Source organism: Erpetoichthys calabaricus, chromosome 5 (assembly GCF_900747795.2).
Source record: "Erpetoichthys calabaricus chromosome 5, fErpCal1.3, whole genome shotgun sequence".
NCBI lineage: Eukaryota > Metazoa > Chordata > Cladistia > Polypteriformes > Polypteridae > Erpetoichthys > Erpetoichthys calabaricus.
Window position 1 is genome coordinate 241,982,443 of NC_041398.2, and position 20,212 is coordinate 242,002,654.

A 20,212-nucleotide genomic window follows, 5' to 3' on the forward strand; every position below is an offset into this window, starting at 1 on the left:
TGTGTGTGTGCCCTGTGGTGGGCTGGAGACCTGCCCGGGGATTTATTTCCTGCCTTGCGCCCTCTGCTGGCTGGGATTGGCTCCCTAGTGTGTGCTTGAGGTGTGTGCATGTGTGTATGTGCCCTGTGGTGGGTGGGGGATTTGTTCCTGCCTTGTGCCCTCTGCTGGCTGGGATTGGCTCCAGCAGACCCCTGTGACCCTGTGTTAGGATATAGCGGGTTGGACTTTGACTGACTGACTGACAACTGATAAGGTAATGATTTACTTGAAGACTGAATTGAACTGCCCCTCAGTGTTTAATTTAATTTGCCGCATCTTTAAGCAGTATGCTTAGACTTGCCTACAGTTTGTGTTCTCCTGTATTGTGGCATGGATCCTTTCACACTCTTTCACACTTTTTCTTTATTACCATTCAATGTTTGGATTACATTGAGTGTGCAGTAGAGGCTCCCGGGAGGCTCTTTTAAACCTCTGCGTGTTAGTAAATTTTGCCAGAGGTGTGCACAGAAAATTATATGGTGAGCAAATTGCAATAAAGAATAATTTGACGGAGCCCTAAAGCATTTCAAAAGAACTGCTTTAGCACTGAATGAATCTTAAGGTGGAATGTCAACGTTTAACTATTTAAATCTGAAATGGCTTAACAAGGTGTGTTATGGCCTTTTCAAATCAGTGTAGCAAACAGAAATGTTAACTCATTGGTGTTCCCTGTAGGGGGTGATAGCTCCCTACTTGGAATAAACTCTTTTGTAATTGTGGCATTTTAAGTAACTGAAAACTATATAGATATAATATTAAAAGGCGATATCCCTCCCATAGTGATATCCATCCATTTTCCAACCTGCTGAATCCGAACACAGGGTCACGGGGGTCTGCTGGAGCCAATCCCAGCCAACACAGGGCACAAGGCAGGAACCAATCCCGGGCAGGGTGCCAACCCACCGCAGGACACACACAAACACACCAAGCACACACTAGGGCCAATTTAGAATCGCCAATCCACCTAACCTGCATGTCTTTGGACTGTGGGAGGAAACCCACGCAGACACGGGGAGAACATGCAAACTCCATGCAGGGAGGACCCGGGAAGCAAACCCAGGTCCCCAGGTCTCCCAACTGTGAGGCAGCAGTGCTACCCACTGCACCACCGTGCCGCCCACATGGTTAAATCTCTTGGCACAAAGTCTCGTCTCGCAGAACGGGCTGATTATCCATCCATTCATTATCCAACCCACTATATCCTAACACAGGGTCACGGGGGTCTGCTGGAGCCAATCCCAGCCAACACAGGGTGCAAGGCAGGAAACAAACCCTGGGCAGGGCAATGCCCACCGCAGGGGCTGATTATTACTTTCCTTATTTTCAGAATCTGGACATTGATTATTTTTGATCTTTTTTGCATTCTTTTCTCTCCAACGCTTTTGGGGCTCTTTTCGACGCACATCTCTTTCTTCTTCGCTTAGTCGTTGATGTGTCATCTAGAACGTCTAATAAAATTTGTAAGAGCTGAGAGCACAGGAAGTGTGTCTGCCAAAAGCATTCCAGCAACTGAGAGGTTAGATGACCGCGGTCTTGTTTGAATATGGTTGTAAGTATGACGTGACTTGCAAAACTCACCATCTGTTTCCTTAAGAGGCATTAGCTCTCCGGAAATGTGTTCTTTTCAATTGCGGCGTTTTAATTAACCTGAATTTAAATAATTATAAATTAAAAAGGTGTTATCCCCTGTGGTGGGTTGGCACCCTGCCCGGGATTGGTTCCTGCCTTGTGCCCTGTGTTGGCTGGGATTGGCTCCAGCAGACCCCCGTGACCCTGTGTTCGGATTCAGTGGGTTGGAAAATGGATGGATGGATGGTGTTATCCCATTGGGATTAATAAAGTATCTATCTATCTATCTATCTATCTATCTATCTATCTATCTATCTATCTATCTATCTATCTATCTATCTATCTATCTATCTATCTATCTATCTATCTATCTATCTATCTATCTATCTATCTATCTATCTATCTATCTATCCCAACCCAGCATGCAGTATGGCAGTTACAAGATTACATGAGAAGTATAAGAGTAACTTTAGCTCACTTTACTGACGGGTTCACGTGGTATTACAGACGGGAAGCTTATGACAGACTCTATCAAGCATGTGGGGGTCTTGACCTACACAGTCTGCCATCTTTCGTCGCCACGCTGAAAGGATTTTCCGGACGGAGAACATAATCTTCCGTCCGTTAGCTTCGAAGTGTATTGGCGGTAGGTCCATCCTTATATACTGGTTGCTCCACGTGGTCTCTAAACAAGGACAGGAAAGGACTCAAACCCCACCTTCAAAAATACAGGAATAGCACAATGCCTACATGAAGTTCTCATTCTCCCAACAAGGAAAGAGGATTTTGTGCTGACAGAGGACAAAAATACACTAGTCTGTCCTTAGGCTGACTATTCAATTCTCCAGTTGTCTTTTGGTTATCTAATCCTGTGCTTGGCTTAGCAATTCTAAATGCTGAACCCCTGCATACCATAATTGGTCTGCCTGTATGAATGAATCCATAATAGTGGGCACAGAGACAGTGACATTAAACTTATTAAACTTAATATTATAACAAACCTATTATAACACCATCTCACGGGACTTGCTTCCAAAGGTTGTAAGTATGACGTGACTTGACCGTCTCGCAGGACATGACAGTGTCTCTCTTCAAAAGATCATGTCTCTTCGCAGGGAAAAAAAGTCTCATCTCGTCTCAAGATTTGTTTCTATTATAAAAAAAAAATCAGTAAACCCCCGATTCTCGAAAGAAACGCAAATCCAAGAATGGCAATCACTTTCTGTTCCCTCCGATCTTTGGAGGGATGAAAAAACATGGAGGGTGGGTGCGTCCTGGGAAAGTTTTCATTTAATTAAATAAATATACAGGTGCTGGTCATAAAATTAGAATATCATGACAAAGTTGATTTATTTCAGTAATTCCATTCAAAAAGTGAAACTTGTATATTAGATTCATTCATTACACACAGACTGATGTATTTCAAATGTTTATTTCTTTTAATGTTGATGATTATAACTGACAACTAATGAAAGTCCCAAATTCAGTATCTCGGAAAATTTAAATACAGTAATCCCTCCTCCATCGCGGGGGTTGTGTTCCAGAGCCACCCACGAAATAAGAAAATCCACGAAGTAGAAAACATATGTTTATATGGTTATTTTTATATATTTTAAGCCCTTATAAACTCTCCCACACTATTATAAACATTTCCCGCACAATTATACAGCATAAACCCTTTGTATTCTCTTAGATATTAGGTAAGATTCGTTGAAATTATGTATGTTACATACAGTAAAACCTAAATATTATTTTAAAGATATCGAGCGTCTCCGATATCACATATGTTACAGCCATTACGACAGACAGGCCACCAGCAATAAATACATACAATGCAAGAAAAATTGTATACAATAAAATGTGTGTACTGTGACACTAAACTATGTACATGTAATAAGTACTGTACATAAATAATTAATTATGGTTACTCACCAACAATGACACGACGACTTGTCCGATAAAGATGAGTTTAATTTTACTGCACAACAAAGGAGAGCGTTACAGCTCTTCTAAAGGAGCCTCTTCAGGCGACTGTGTAGCGCCGCCGTTGTTCTTCTTCCAGTACTCTTCAATCCAAATCCCTAAAGCAGATTCCATCACAGACTACTGCCTTATCACGTCCACTTGCAACTCGTTTTGCGCCCTGATTAAAGGACACTGCGGCCGTAGATCTTATATGCTTTTCCTCTTTTTTAAATAAAAAGAATCGTGGACTCATTGATGCCGTAATGGTGTCCTGCAGCGGTGTAGCTGTTCCCTTCCTTCAACATATCCAAAACTTTTACCTTTTCTGCAATCATTTGCATCTTCTGTTGGCGCTTGGGCACGTTAATTCTGAATGAATGATTGGGCACGTTAATGCTGAATGAGTGAGATTAGACTTCCTGGTTAATGCAGCACTCCGTCACTGAGCCAATCAGCAGCACACAGGAACTTAACCGCGTGCTCTGATTGGGTAGCTTCTCAGCCATCCGCCAATAGCGTCCCTTGTTTGAATTCAAATGGGCAAATCAACTGAGGAAGCACACGTACTGTAGACCTCAGACATCCGCGAAGCAGTGAAAAATCCGCGATATATATTCACATATGCTTACATTTAAAATCCGCGATGGAGTGAAGCCGCGAAAGACGAAGCGCGATATAGCGAGGGATCACTGTATTGTGAAAAGGTTCAATATTGAAGACACCTGGTGCCACACTCTAATCAGCTAATTAACTCAAAAGCCTTTAAATGGTCTCTCAGTCTAGTTCTGTAGGCTACACAATCATGGGGAAGACTGCTGACTTGACAGTTGTCCAAAAGACGACCATTGACACCTTGCACAAGGAGGGCAAGACACAAAAGGTCATTGCTAAAGAGGCTGGCTGTTCACAGAGCTCTGTGTCCAAGCACATTAATAGAGAGGCGAAGGGAAGGACAAGATGTGGTAGAAAAAAGTGGACAAGCAATAGGGATAACCGCACCCTGGAGAGGATTGGGAAACAAAACCCATTCAAAAATATGGAGGAGATTCACAAAGTGGACTGCAGCTGGAGTCAGTGCTTCAAGAACCACCACGCACAGACGTATGTAAGACATGGGTTTCAGCTGTCGCATTCCTTGTGTCAAGCCACTCTTGAACAAGAGACAGCGTCAGAAGCGTCTCGCCTTTGGACTGCTGCTGAGTGGTCCAAAGTTATGTTCTCTGATGAAAGTAAATTTTGCATTTCCTTTGGAAATCAAGGTCCCAGAGTCTGGAGGAAGAGAGGAGAGGCACAGAATCCACGTTGTGTGAGGTCCAGTGTAAAGTTTCCATAGTCAGTGATGGTTTGGGGTGCCATGTCATCTGCTGGTGTTGGTCCATTGTGTTTTCTGAGGTCCAAGGTCAATGCAGCCGTCTACCAGGAAGTTTTAGAGCACTTCATGTTTCCTGCTGCTGACGAACTTTATGGAGATGCAGATTTCATTTTCCAACAGGACCTGGCACCTGCACACAGTGCCAAAGCTACCAGTACCTGGTTTAAGGATCATGGTATCCCTGTTCTTGATTGGCCAGCAAACTCGCCTGACCTTAACCCCATAGAAAATCTATGGGGTATTGTGAAGAGGAAGATGCAATACGCCAGATCCAACAATTCAGAAGAGCTGAAGGCCACTATCAGAGCAACATGGGCTCTCATAACACCTGAGCAGTGCCACAGACTGATCGACTCCATGCCACGCCGCATTGCTGCAGTAATCCAGGCCAAAGGAGCCCCAACTAAATATTGAGTGCTGTACATGTTCATACTGTTCATGTTCATACCTTTCAGTTGGCCAACATTTCTAAAAATCCTTTTTTTGCATTGGTCTTAATTGATATTCTAATATTCCGAGATACTGAATTTGGGACTTTCATTAGTTGTCAGTTATAATCATCAACATTAAAAGAAATAAACATTTGAAATACATCAGTCTGTGTGTAATGAACGAATCTAATATACAAGTTTCACTTTTTGAATGGAATTACTGAAATAAATCAACTTTGTCATGATATTCTAATTTTATGACCAGCACCTGTATATTTATTTAATTAAATGAAAACTTTCCCAGGACGCACCCACCCTCCATGTTTTTTCATCCCTCCAAAGATCGGAGGGAACAGAAAGTGATTGCCATTCTTGGATTTGCGTTTCTTTCGAGAATCGGGGGTTTACTGATTTTTTTTTTATAATAGAAACAAATCTTGAGACGAGATGAGACTTTTTTTCTCTGCGAAGAGACATGATCTTTTGAAGAGAGACACTGTCATGTCCTGCGAGACGGTCAAGTCACGTCATACTTACAACCTTTGGAAGCAAGTCCCGTGAGATGGTGTTATAATAGGTTTGTTATAATATTAAGTTTAATAAGTTTAATGTCACTGTCTCTGTGCCCACTATTATGGACTATTATGGCCTGTCTGTCGTAATGGCTGTAACATATGTGATATCGGAGACGCTCGATATCTTTAAAATAATATTTAGGTTTTACTGTATGTAACATACATAATTTCAACGAATCTTACCTAATATCTAAGAGAATACAAAGGGTTTATGCTGTATAATTGTGCGGGAAATGTTTATAATAGTGTGGGAGAGTTTATAAGGGCTTAAAATATATAAAAATAACCATATAAACATATGTTTTCTACTTCGTGGATTTTCTTATTTCGCGGGTGGCTCTGGAACGCAACCCCCGCGATGGAGGAGGGATTACTGTATTTAAATTTTCCGAGATACTGAATTTGGGACTTTCATTAGTTGTCAGTTATAATCATCAACATTAAAAGAAATAAACATTTGAAATACATCAGTCTGTGTGTAATGAACGAATCTAATATACAAGTTTCACTTTTTGAATGGAATTACTGAAATAAATCAACTTTGTCATGATATTCTAATTTTATGACCAGCACCTGTATATTTATTTAATTAAATGAAAACTTTCCCAGGACGCACCCACCCTCCATGTTTTTTCATCCCTCCAAAGATCGGAGGGAACAGAAAGTGATTGCCATTCTTGGATTTGCGTTTCTTTCGAGAATCGGGGGTTTACTGATTTTTTTTTTATAATAGAAACAAATCTTGAGACGAGATGAGACTTTTTTTCTCTGCGAAGAGACATGATCTTTTGAAGAGAGACACTGTCATGTCCTGCGAGACGGTCAAGTCACGTCATACTTACAACCTTTGGAAGCAAGTCCCGTGAGATGGTGTTATAATAGGTTTGTTATAATATTAAGTTTAATAAGTTTAATGTCACTGTCTCTGTGCCCACTATTATGGACTATTATGGCCTGTCTGTCGTAATGGCTGTAACATATGTGATATCGGAGACGCTCGATATCTTTAAAATAATATTTAGGTTTTACTGTATGTAACATACATAATTTCAACGAATCTTACCTAATATCTAAGAGAATACAAAGGGTTTATGCTGTATAATTGTGCGGGAAATGTTTATAATAGTGTGGGAGAGTTTATAAGGGCTTAAAATATATAAAAATAACCATATAAACATATGTTTTCTACTTCGTGGATTTTCTTATTTCGCGGGTGGCTCTGGAACGCAACCCCCGCGATGGAGGAGGGATTACTGTATTTAAATTTTCCGAGATACTGAATTTGGGACTTTCATTAGTTGTCAGTTATAATCATCAACATTAAAAGAAATAAACATTTGAAATACATCAGTCTGTGTGTAATGAATGAATCTAATATACAAGTTTCACTTTTTGAATGGAATTACTGAAATAAATCAACTTTGTCATGATATTCTAATTTTATTACCAGCACCTGTATTTGTACTAAAGCTGTTTCTTTTTGGAGCCATAACTCCTTTGGTTCTGGTGTTTCAGAAGCGCGTTGTAGGCGCCTTCATTCATTGTTTTTATCCATGTGGTCTCGTTTTTGTTTTTCTATGGCTGCGTCGTTAGCTGACGGCGGGGTATTTGCGTGCTGAAGTGACCATGGCGGCGGATCCGGGCTTGGAGATCTACATTACTAAATGAAGGTGGTATATGTGGTGGTGTGGGCGTTCGCATTTGGGCGGCGGTTGTATTGTACACGGCTTGCTTCTGGCCTCTGGAATCCGTGCATATATACAACCTTCGTTTAGTATTAATGTAGATCTTGGGAGTGAGACTAGGGAGACGAGACGTGATCTTCTCGAAGGGCAATTTGATGTCCCGCGAGAGACACTTTAACGTCACGCGCAGACAAGGCAGTGTGACAACATTTAAAACAAGTTCACAGACATCTAACCTAGCAGTTGTTGGAATGCTTTTGGCAGACACGCTTCATGTGCTCCCAGCTCTTAAAACAACGACAAGCAGAACACGCAGCTTGCCAGCAGCAGCAGCAGCAAGCCAGCAGATGATCCTACCGCTTCTCCTTAGCGTGCGTTCAGCCAAACAAATCCCCCCCCCCCCCCCATTCACAACGGGAGTGGCAGAGACGCAAAGTGGCAAGAGGACAGCTGCTTGTAAATGATCGACGCGCAGCGTGACAAACAGAACACGCAGCACGCCAGCAGCAGCAAGACAACATGATCCGACGGCATCTTTGTAGCGTGCGTTCAGCCACCCCCCCTTCACAACGCGAGCAGCGTTATACGTCCCGCGAGAAAGAGATGTAACCACTCCCAGGGCCAGAAATAAAGGACAAGTATTGTTTTTACAAAAGTTTGAAAGTAAAAGTGAAAATATTGCCTATGTAACAATTCCCATGAAAATAGCAATCTCTTTAAATTTTAGAATCGGTAAAACTAACCCCGGGGGTGGGCGAGCGAAGCGAGCAGGGGACAGAGCCCCCTAGTTTTTTTTATAATAGAGAGATTTTTTTTTGGTAGGAGTTGATCATAGATGCCCTGCGGTGGGCTGGCGCCCTGCCCATGAATTTTTTTCCTGCCTTGCGCCCTGTGTTGGCTCCAGCAGACCCCCGTGACCCTGTGTTAGGATATAGCGGGTTGGATAATGACGGACTGACTGATCGTAGATGAATAAGCCCCTCAAATAACATCAAAATATTGCCAATACCTCACAGAACGGCCATGTGGGCATTTCATAGCATACACTGAGTGTGACTTTGGATTATGGTAGGCAGATGATCCGTCCATCCATCCATTATCCAACCTGCTATATCCTAACACAGGGTCACGGGGGTCTGCTGGAGCCAATCCCAGCCAACATAGGAACAAATTCCTGGGCAGGGTGCCAGCCTACCGCAGGCCACCCACCCACACACACACACACACACACACACACACACCAAGCACACACTAGGGACAATTTAGAATCGCCAATGCACCTAACCTGCATGTCTTTGGACTGTGAGAGGAAACCCACGCAGACACGGGGAGAACATGCAAACTCCACGCAGGGAGGACGTGGGAAGCGAACCACAGGTCTCCTTACTGCGAGGCAGCAGCGCTACCCACTGCGCCACCATGCCGGCCCATGGTAGGCAGATGACGATTGTTTTTATTCAGTTTTAAGAGTGACGTAACGTTCTCAAACCCACTTAATCCAGATTAGCACATTTTTGTAAATCCCACACAAACACAAAAACGATGACCACGATTGGGTTTCAAACCCCAGACTCTGGACATGTGAGGTAGCAGTTCTGCCCATTGCACCAGTATGCCACTTAGTTGTAAGAAAAGGTGTCCACAAATGAAACAGCATCCCCTCGAAATGCTCTAGAATCGCTGCAGATTTTAGTCCACCACCAGGATTTGCTGCCAGGTCTTCACCCCATCTGACACAGTGATGAGCAGCCTGTGCAAAGATCTGCCACAAATGTGTTATTTTTTAAATTAAATTTGACATTTATTTACAATGTGGGTTATGTTTGCCAAGTGCATATGACATCCTCTTTGCCATGGTGCCGTGAGTGTGTAGGCGTGTGAATGTGTGCTTACACAAATGTGGAAATAGCACCATCAAGTGGAACCATAGATAAGCAAGTTGTGGTTCCCACACATATGTATCGTCTACTTGGCCATACTGCTAGCGAAAGATAAAACAGAATGTTTTTACATATGAACTGTTGCTCTCTACAGCAGAGTTGGTTCCTGCCTTTCACTCCGTGCTGCTGGGATAGGCACCTACTCCCCTTGAGCTTGAAAATGATGAGTATGGATGGCTGGGTGTTTTGTTCTTGCTCGTGATGCACACCATTGACGTATCCGACCCATAAGGTGTTGTTTATGGGAGGATGTGCTTTGAAGAATAGAGCTTTTGACAGAGCCGCCTAAAAAACGAAAACTCTTGTCAGCGGACTCTAATATTCTACTTAAGAGGGACTCATAAAAGTATTAGAGTGAGACTGTTGGGATGGGCAACTGGGAAAGGTCCAAAACAATTTTGGTGAAAATTAAGTAAGGGAATATTGACATGGAGGATGAGACAGAGGATAGGATTCAGGTGGAGAAGTGCAACTTAACATTCACTTACAACTCACTAAAGAGCCTTTACACTCGATCACCAATCAGGGAGTGGATGAAGTACTTGGGGGTCCACATCACTGACAGGTTGGACTTGTCTCAGAACACAGAGGAACTATAGAAGAAAGGCAAGAGCAGGCTCTTTTAATGTGGGTAGGGACATCCTTCATATCTACAACGCTGAGATGGCTAGTGCGACTTCCTACACTGTGGTGTGCTGAGCTGATAATCTCACATAGAGAGCGGACCACCAGATCAACAAGCTCATTAAAAAGGCTGGCTCACTTATGGGACAAACTCTGGACCTCCTGGAGGCAATAAAAAAGGAGAGAATGAAGACAAAACTGAGGGCCAGTATGAACAACGCTGCACATTCTCTCTCTGACACAACAACACTGAGGACTTTCAGCCAATGAAATATTCAGCTAAGGTGTGTCAAGAAACACTATGGGGGCTTCAACGACAATGCGGCTGTAAAATGTTACGTTGTGACAGCAAAGTCGGATGTTTTCTGTCTCTTTAGTCATTCTGCTGTATATTTGAGAGGGGATTGTTGTCTGTCATAATATACAGTAAGTGGTTTGTTGTTTGTCACAATATCTAAATAAATTCATATATATTATATAGTGCCTTTCATATCTATCTATCTATCTATCTATCTATCTATCTATCTATCTATCTATCTATCTATCTTTTTTATATAGTGCCTTTCACTCTATCTATCTATCTATCTATCTATCTATCTATCTATCTATCTATCTATCTATCTATCTATCTATCTTTCTATCTATCTATCTTTCTATCTTTTATCTAGTGCCTTTCTATCTATCTATCTATCTATCTATCTATCTATCTATCTATCTATCTATCTATCTATCTATCTATCTATCTTTCTATCTTTCTATCTATCTTTCTATCTATCTATCTATCTATCTATCTATCTATCTATCTATCTATCTATCTATCTATCGATTATACAGTGCCTTTCATATCTATCTATCTTTCTTTCTATCTATTATATAGTGCCTTTCATATCTATCTATCTATCTATCTATCTATCTATCTATCTATCTATCTATCTATTATACAGTGTCTTTCATATCTATCTATCTTTTATATAGTGCCTTTCATATCTATCTATCTATCTATCTATCTATCTATCTATCTATCTATCTATCTATCTATCTATCTATCTATTTATCTTTTATATAGTGCCTTTCACTCTATCTATCTATCTATCTATCTATCTATCTATCTATCTATCTATCTATCTATCTATCTATCTATCTTTTATATAGTGCCTTTGATATCTATCTATCTATCTATCTATTTATCTATCTATCTATTGATTATACAGTGCCTTTCATATCTATCTATCTTTCTTTCTATCTATTATATAGTGCCTTTCATATCTATCTATCTATCTATCTATCTATCTATCTATCTATCTATCTATCTATCTATCTATCTATCTATCTATCTATCTATCGATTATACAGTGTCTTTCATATCTATCTATCTTTTATATAGTGCCTTTCATATCTATCTATCTATCTATCTATCTATCTATCTATCTATCTATCTATCTATCTATCTATCTATCTATCTATCTATCTATCATATAGTGCCTTTCACTTCTATCTATATGTTATATAGTGCCTTTCATATCTATCTATCTATCTATCTATCTATCTATCTATCTATCTATCTATCTATCTATCATATAGTGCCTTTCACTTCTATCTATATGTTATATAGTGCCTTTCATATTTATCTTTATCTATCTATTATATAGTGCCTTCCATATCTATCTATCTATCTATCTATCTATCTATCTATCTATCTATCTATCTATCTATCTATCTTTTATATAGTGCCTTTCATATCTATCTATCTATCTATTTATCTATCTATCTATCGATTATACAGTGCCTTTCATATCTATCTATCTTTCTTTCTATCTATCATATAGTGCCTTTCATATCTATCTATCTATCTATCTATCTATCTATCTATCTATCTATCTATCTATCTATCTATCGATTATACAGTGTCTTTCATATCTATCTATCTTTTATATAGTGCCTTTCATATCTATCTATCTATCTATCTATTTATCTATCTATCTATTGATTATACAGTGCCTTTCATATCTATCTATCTTTCTTTCTATCTATTATATAGTGCCTTTCATATCTATCTATCTATCTATCTATCTATCTATCTATCTATCTATCTATCTATCTATCTATCTATCTATCTATCTATCTATCGATTATACAGTGTCTTTCATATCTATCTATCTTTTATATAGTGCCTTTCATATCTATCTATCTATCTATCTATCTATCTATCTATCTATCTATCTATCTATCTATCTATCTATCTATCTATCTATCATATAGTGCCTTTCACTTCTATCTATATGTTATATAGTGCCTTTCATATCTATCTATCTATCTATCTATCTATCTATCTATCTATCTATCTATCTATCTATCATATAGTGCCTTTCACTTCTATCTATATGTTATATAGTGCCTTTCATATTTATCTTTATCTATCTATTATATAGTGCCTTCCATATCTATCTATCTATCTATCTATCTATCTATCTATCTATCTATCTATCTATCTATCTATCTTTTATATAGTGCCTTTCATATCTATCTATCTATCTATCTATCTATCTATCTATCTATCTATCTATCTATCTATCTATCTATCTATCTATCTATCTATCTATCTATCTATCAGGATGTTATTCAGAAGGATTTATGAGAAGTCAAACTACAAATATAGGCGATTACTTGTATTAGAATGAGGCAGACAGTGCAGGTCAAACAGTAAAATAACAGAACAGTTTGCGAGTATTAAGTTGATCTGTGATCGAGTGCCTGTAAATGTGCAGAATGCATGTTGGCAAGTTGCTCTGAAATAGAATGATCGTCATTGCCTCACACATGGCAGCAGCGAGCGGAAAGCATAGCTTAGGGTGTCATAGGATGCAACGGCTTTAGCTTCACATATGAAAACTCAGAAATACTCATTGCTGTGTGATTGTAACATTATTAAAAGTAAATAGAAGAAGTCTGCATTTTGGGCTACAATTTGAGAGTGGATGATTATTTGAGTATGGGCAATTCTCAGAAGAATAAAAATAGTGTAATTAACATACTTTTATCTTTTCTCCCTCAACAGCTTTATTTTAACAGACTCTGAGAATCATGAAAACCTGCTTCACCCAAGTGATTCGAGTCAGCTGTCATCAGTAAGCAAAGTTAAGAAAAATGTGACTTCTATAATAAATGCACATGAGGAAGAAACTGACAAACCATTTGTAAGTGATCTGAATAAAAATCAGTGTTGTGATAAACAAGAAAATGATTCCAAAAAGATTTTTCAAGACATCAAGGACCAAAATATTCCCAGTGAAGCTCAGTGCATTGCTAATACAGACCGTCAGTGGGACAGTTATGCTGTTTTAGATGAGCGCCTCCCAGAATGCAATTCCAAAGCAGAAACATCTGATCCATCGGTTAACAATTCTAAAGACAACACAGCTGCATTCCTCCTTAAAAATGGTGAGAACAAAGAAGAAGCGAGTCTTGACAGAGTGTTAAAAGGATGTGAGCACACCAAGCAAGATATCGATCTGTCCAGTGGAGAGTACAGCCATGGAACCCACCATTTACTAAAACTGAAGAAAGTCAGTCATGCAGTCGAGGTCCATAACATGAAGTTGCAGGAATTAAGCCTTCTAAATACAGAAAAGGAACTTTGCCATTGGATCACATACAGGCAGGAACAAGAGGATGCACAAAGGAAAGATAATAATGTTGAAGTAACTTCATATAATGATGAAAATAAATCTGAATGCCTGAAACACAATACAGCAAGAGAGATTTCATCAAAATGGAATACACAATCAGGAAAACTAGGTGATGCCCACTTCCAAGCTAAAGATCAAGTGAGTGCTCCCATCTTCTATATTAAAAAAAAAAAACTATCAAAGGGGAAGGGAAATGGTAGAAAACCCCTGGCCGAAAATAACAAAAATAAGGCTTTTTATATTTAAAGATATACAGTACATTTAAAATTAAAGATATATATTTTTGGCTGCTCCCGTTAGGGGTTGCCACAGCGGATCATCTTCTTCCATCTCTTCCTGTCCTCTCCATCTTGTTCTGTTACCCCCATCACCTGCATGTCCTCTCTCACCACATCCATAAACCTCCTCTTAGGCCTTCCTCTTCTCCTCTTGCCTGGCAGCTCTATCCTTAGCACCCTTCTCCCAGTATACTCAGCATCTCTCCTCTGCACATGTCCAAACCAACACAATGTCGCCTCTCTGACTTTGTCTCCCAACTGTCCTCCCTGAGCTGACCCTCTAATGCCCTCATTTCTAATCCTGTCCATCCTCGTCACACCCAATGCAAATCTTAGCATCTTTAACTCTGCCACCTCCAGCTCTGTCTCCTGTGGCACCGTCTGTAACCCATGTACCATACCTGGTCTCACCACCGTCCTGTAGACTTTCCCTTTCATTTTTGCTGATACCCGTCTGTCACAAATCACTCCTGACACTCTTCTCCACCCACTCCACCCTGCCTGCACTCTCTTCTTCACTTCTCTTCCACACTCCCTGTTACTCTGTACTGTTGATCCCAAGTATTTAAACTCATCCAGCTTCACCAACTCTACTCCCCTCATCCTCACCATTCCAGATAGATAGATAGATCTTTATTGTCATTGTCTATTTCACAAAGGAACAATGAAGTTGAAGGTGCAGTCGACTCAGTGTGAGGAATAAGAGTTAAAAAGACAAGAAGAGAGAAAATAATAACAAACCGAATAGTAATAAATATACAAATTGCACTTGTTGACTTACGGTCTATATTGCACATTGGTAGAATGATATGGAGCAGTTTTATTCTGAGTTCAGGGCCATGATTGCTTTCGGATAAAAGCTGTTTTTAAGGCGGTTTCTCCTGGTTTTCATTGCTCTGTTTCTCCTGCCCGATGGCAAAAGCTGGAAGAGGCCATGACCGGGATGTGATGAGTCCTGTGAAATGTCTATTGCTTTTTTGCGGCATCGGGAGGTGTAGATTTGTCCCAGAGTGGGGAGGGTACAGCCAATTGTTCTCTCCACTGTCCTGACGACCCGGTGGAGCACTTTCTTTTCTGAGGAAGTGCAGCTGCCGTCCCACACACACAGTCTGTACGTGAGCACACTCTCGATGGAACAGTGATAAAAAGCAAGGAGCAGATTTTTGGGGAGATGGTTCTTTCTGAGAATTCTCAGAAAATACAGTCTCTGCTGCGCCTTCTTCAGCAGCTCCTTGGTGTTGGCACTCCAGGTCAGGTCATCCTCCAGCTCAATACCCAGAAACCTGAACACCAGGACCCTCTCCACACAGGCCCCGCCAATGATGAGTGGCTGGATGTCAGTTTTGTTTTTCCTAAAGTCAATAACAAGCTCCTTCGTTTTTTTTGGTGTTGAGGAGGCAGGTTATTGACTGTGCACCACTTTGACAGTCGCTCCACCTCGTCCCTGTATGCCAGCTCACCCTCCTTGCCCGAGATGAGTCCGACCACCGTCGTGTCATCCGCGAACTTTATAATCCACTGACCTCCCTCTCATTCACACACATGTATTCTGTCTTGGTGGTCCTACTGACCTTTATTCCTCTCCTCTCATATCTCCACCTCTCCAAGGTCTCCTCAACCTGCTCTCTACTCTCACTACAGATCACAATGTCATCAGCAAACATCACAGTCCACGGGGACTCCTGTCTAATCTCGTCTGTCAACCTGTCCATCACCATTGCAAATAAGAAAGGGCTCAGAGCTGATCCCTGATGTATTCCCACCTCCATCACTCCCACCGCAGACCTCACCACTGTCACACTTCCCTCATACATATCCTGTACAACTCTTACGTACTTCTCTGCCACTCCCGACTTCCTCATACAACACCACAGCTCCTCTCAGTCACTCTGTCATATGCTTTCTCCAGGTCCACAAAGACGCAATGCAACTCCTTCTGACCTTCTCTAAACTTCTCCATCAACATCCTCGGAGCAAACATCACATCTGTGTTGTATTTTTTTAAATTAGAAAAACAGAACAAAGACTGGCGGCACGGTGGCACAATGGGTAGCGCTGCTGCCTCGCAGCTGGGAGACCTGGGGACCTGGGTTCGCTTCCTGGGTCCTCCCTGCGTGGAGTTTGCATGTTCTCCCGGTGTCTGCGTGGGTTTCCTCCAGACGCTCCAGTTTCCTCCCACAGTCCAAAGACATGCAGGTTAGGTGGATTGGCGATTCTAAATTGGCCCTAGTGTGTGCTTGGTGTGTGGGTGTGTTTGTGTGTGTCCTGCGGTGGGTTGGCACCCTGCCCAGGATTGGTTTCTGCCTTGTGCCCTGTGTTGGCTGGGATTGGCTCCAGCAGACCCCCGTGACCCTGTGTTCGGATTCAGCGGGTTGGAAAATGGATGGATGGAAGAACAAAGACACCGGCAGATGCAAAAAAGAAATCAAAAATAAGGAATACCCAAAGGCAAACCTAACAGTAACCAATACCAGTCATGTAATCCAGGAATCAAATCTAAAGTCAAAGCTTATATACACAGAAATCAATAAGAAAAAAAAATCCAAAGAGTAGAAGGTTTAATTAACTCCACAGCAGCTGGCTTACAGCTTACAGGCCTGGAGCAGTCCCTTAGGTAAAGTGTTAAGTGGCCCCAACAACATAAAGCGGACAAAGTTCATAATATTAAAGGTTAATATAAATAAACTGCTCAGAAAAATGAAAACACATCAGATCTCAATGGGAAAACAAACTCCTGCTGGCTGTCTCTACTGGTATGGACTGGTATTGTGTCAGGAACGAAAGGATGGCACATTCTTTCTAGTGTGCCTCACTCCTATTTTCTGACTAATTAAGGTATAGGAACCGAGGGGCTAAAGCATCAGCACTGAAGGCCTCAAAGCCCAACTAAACAAAAGAGCCCCTTGCTGCTCCGTAGAGTGGCTCGTCTAATACTGGACATACAGTGGGGCAAAAAAGTATTTAGTCAGCCACCAATTGTGCAAGTTCTCCCACTTAAAAAGACGAGAGAGGCCTGTAATTTTCATCATAGGTATACCTCAACTAGGAGAGACAAAATGAGAAAAAAAAATCCAGAAAATCACATTGTCTGATTTTTGAAGAATTTATTTGCAAATTATGGTGGAAAATAAGTATTTGGTCACCTACAAACAAGCAAGATTTCTGGCTCTCCCAGACCTGTAACTTCTTCTGTAAGAGGCTCCTCTGTCCTCCACTCGTCACCTGTATTAATGGCACCTGTTTGAACTCGTCATCAATATAAAAGACACCTGTCCACAACCTCAAACAGTCGCACTCCAAACTCCACTATGGCCAAGACCAAAGAGCTGTCAAAGGACACCAGAAACAAAATTGTAGACCTGCACCAGGCTGGGAAGACTGAATCTGCAATAGGTAAGCAGCTTGGTGTGAAGAAATCAACTGTGGGAGCAATTATTAGAAAATGGAAGACATACAAGACCACTGATAATCTCCCTCAATCTGGGACTCCACATAAGATCTCACCCCGTGGGGTCAAAATGATCACAAGAACGGTGAGCAAAAATCCCAGAACCACACGTGGGGGACCTAGTGAATGACCTGCAGAGAGCTGGGACCAAAGTAACAAAGGCTACCATCAGTAACACACTACGCTGCCAGGGACTGAAATCCTGCAGTGCCAGATGTGTCCCCCTGCTTAAGCCAGTACATGTGCAGGCCCGTCTGAAGTTTGCTAGAGAGCATTTGGATGATCCAGAAGAGGACTGGGAGAATGTCTTATGGTCAGATGAAAAAAACTCTACTCGTTGTGTTTGGAGGAGAAAGAATGCTGAGTTGCATCCAAAGAACACCATACCTACTGTAAAGCATGGGGGTGGAAACATCAGGCTTTGGGGCTGTTTTTCTGCAAAGGGACCAGGACGACTGATCCGTGTAAAGGAAAGAATGAATGGGGCCATGTATCGTCAGATTTTGAGTGAAAACCTCCTTCCATCAGCAAGGGCATTGACGATGAAACATGGCTGGGTCTTTCAGCATGACAATGATCCCAAACACACCGCCTGGGTAACGAAGGAGTGGCTTCGTAAGAAGCATTTCAAGGTCCTGGAGTGGCCTAGCCAGTCTCCAGATCTCAACCCCATAGAAAATCTTTGGAGGGAGTTGAAAGTCCGTGTTGCCCAGCGACATCCCCAAAACATCACTGCTCTAGAGGAGATCTGCATGGTGGAATGGACCAAAATACCAGCAACAGTGTGTGAAAACCTTGTGAAGACTTACAGAAAACGTTTGACCTCTGTCATTGCCAACAAAGGGTATATAACAAAGTATTGAGATGAACTTTCGTTATTGACCAAATACTTTTTTTCCACCATAATTTGCAAATCAATTCTTCAAAAATCAGACAATGTGATTTTCTGGATTTTTTTTTCTCATTTTGTCTCTCATAGTTGAGGTGTACCTGTGATGAAAATTACAGGCCTCTCTCGTCTTTTTAAGTGGGAGAACTTGCACAATTGGTGGCTGACTAAATACTTTTTGCCCCACTATATGGATACTCTTCTCTCCAGCTCACTTTCTTTCTAAATCACTCTTCTTTTCACCACTGATCTCCCTTCCTTCCTCCTGCCATTTGAGCCTTTGTCTAGTTTGTACCTGTTATGATTCAAGTGCCATTCTATAACAAAGAGGGTGTCAGGCATTCTAAAGTCTCCATGAGCCAAGCCTGGCCTGGCCTTCCCAGCCCGCATGAAATTGTCTTCGCCCCAATCAGACGGATCTCCCAACTCCACAGGGAGGATTAAAATGAGGAACTGGCTTTCAAAGTTTCAAAACAATCTCTTGAGAAGTCAAGCAAAATGACACCTTTTATTGGCTTACTAGAAAGATTACAATATGCAATGTGTCGAGGCAACTCAGGCCCCTTCTTCACAGCAAGACATAATACAGAGACTGGAGTTCCCTGTGTTTATATTCACACTCTAGGACAAGTAGCAACATTGGAAAACCTTTAAGTGAGACATCTTAAACGTAAAAAATTAATAGACCTCTTCAGGCTAAGATTCGTTTAACAAGAGAGAAGGACAAGGTCTAGTCAAGATCTTTGAATAAGATAACTGTCCCACAACGTAGACCTCACCGGCCACTGTTCATCCGAGGGCTTGAAGTGGAGAGGGTGAGCAGCATTAAATACCTGGGCGTCTACATCAGTGAGGACCTCACTTGGACACTTAACACCACATAGCTGGTCAAGAGGGCCCAGCAGCGGCTGTACTTTCTGAGGAGGCTGAGGAAATTTGGTATGTCGACTACTTTTACAGCTGCATTGTTGAGAGCGTCTTGACCAGCTGCATCACTGTGTGGTACGGCAACACTACGGCTGTTGACCGCAAACGCCTGCAGGAGAGTGGTAAAGACTGCTGAGAAGATCACCAGGACCCCACTGCCCTCTCTGCAGATCATCTACAACTGCAGAGTCCGCAGGAGAACTGCCGTGATCCTCAGGGACACCCCACTCACCCCCAACATGAACTGTTCACACTTCTACCCTCAGGCAGGAGGTACAGACGTATGAAATGCAGGATCTTCCAGACTAAAGAACTCTTTATTTCCCAAGGCCATTAGACTTCTAAATAACTGACTGGAGTTTATAACCGTGATGCACCTCATTCTCTCTACCTCACACAACTGTATTTGACTTGTCCATCACACACCAACCTGCACATTACACTTCTATTCTGTTTTTATACTTTATGCTGCCTCTGTTACTTATTATCTGTCTGCTACTTATTATTTATGTTTATCTTTATATGTTGGTTTTGTCATTTGGTGTGGACAGCAAAGAAAGAATTTCATTGTTACCTTACTGTGCACATGACAATAAACTTTGAACTTGAACTTTTGAAGTTTCTGTAGTCAGGCTCTCTGTGTCAGTCCGAGTGATACAAACAATCCTCATATCTAGCCATAAAACTCTTGTCTCTATTCCATCCATGTTTTAAACTGGAGTTTGACTTCCCATTCTTTTCTCTCTTGCTGTGTTCTGAAGTTGCCCATAATCCCTGGGACTTT

General features: G+C 41.4%; 1 protein-coding gene across 2 annotated transcripts in view; it reads left to right on the top strand.

The window, feature by feature from the left end:
• The window catches only part of LOC114643040 (uncharacterized), a 304,597-nt gene that overhangs the window by 148,238 nt on the left and 136,147 nt on the right, over window positions 1-20,212 (top strand). For both annotated transcript variants that reach the window (XM_051928134.1, XM_051928133.1), the window contains exon 10: window positions 13,256-14,024. In XM_051928134.1, the coding sequence (XP_051784094.1) occupies window positions 13,256-14,024 (769 nt within the window). The remainder of the gene's footprint in view (window positions 1-13,255; window positions 14,025-20,212) is intronic.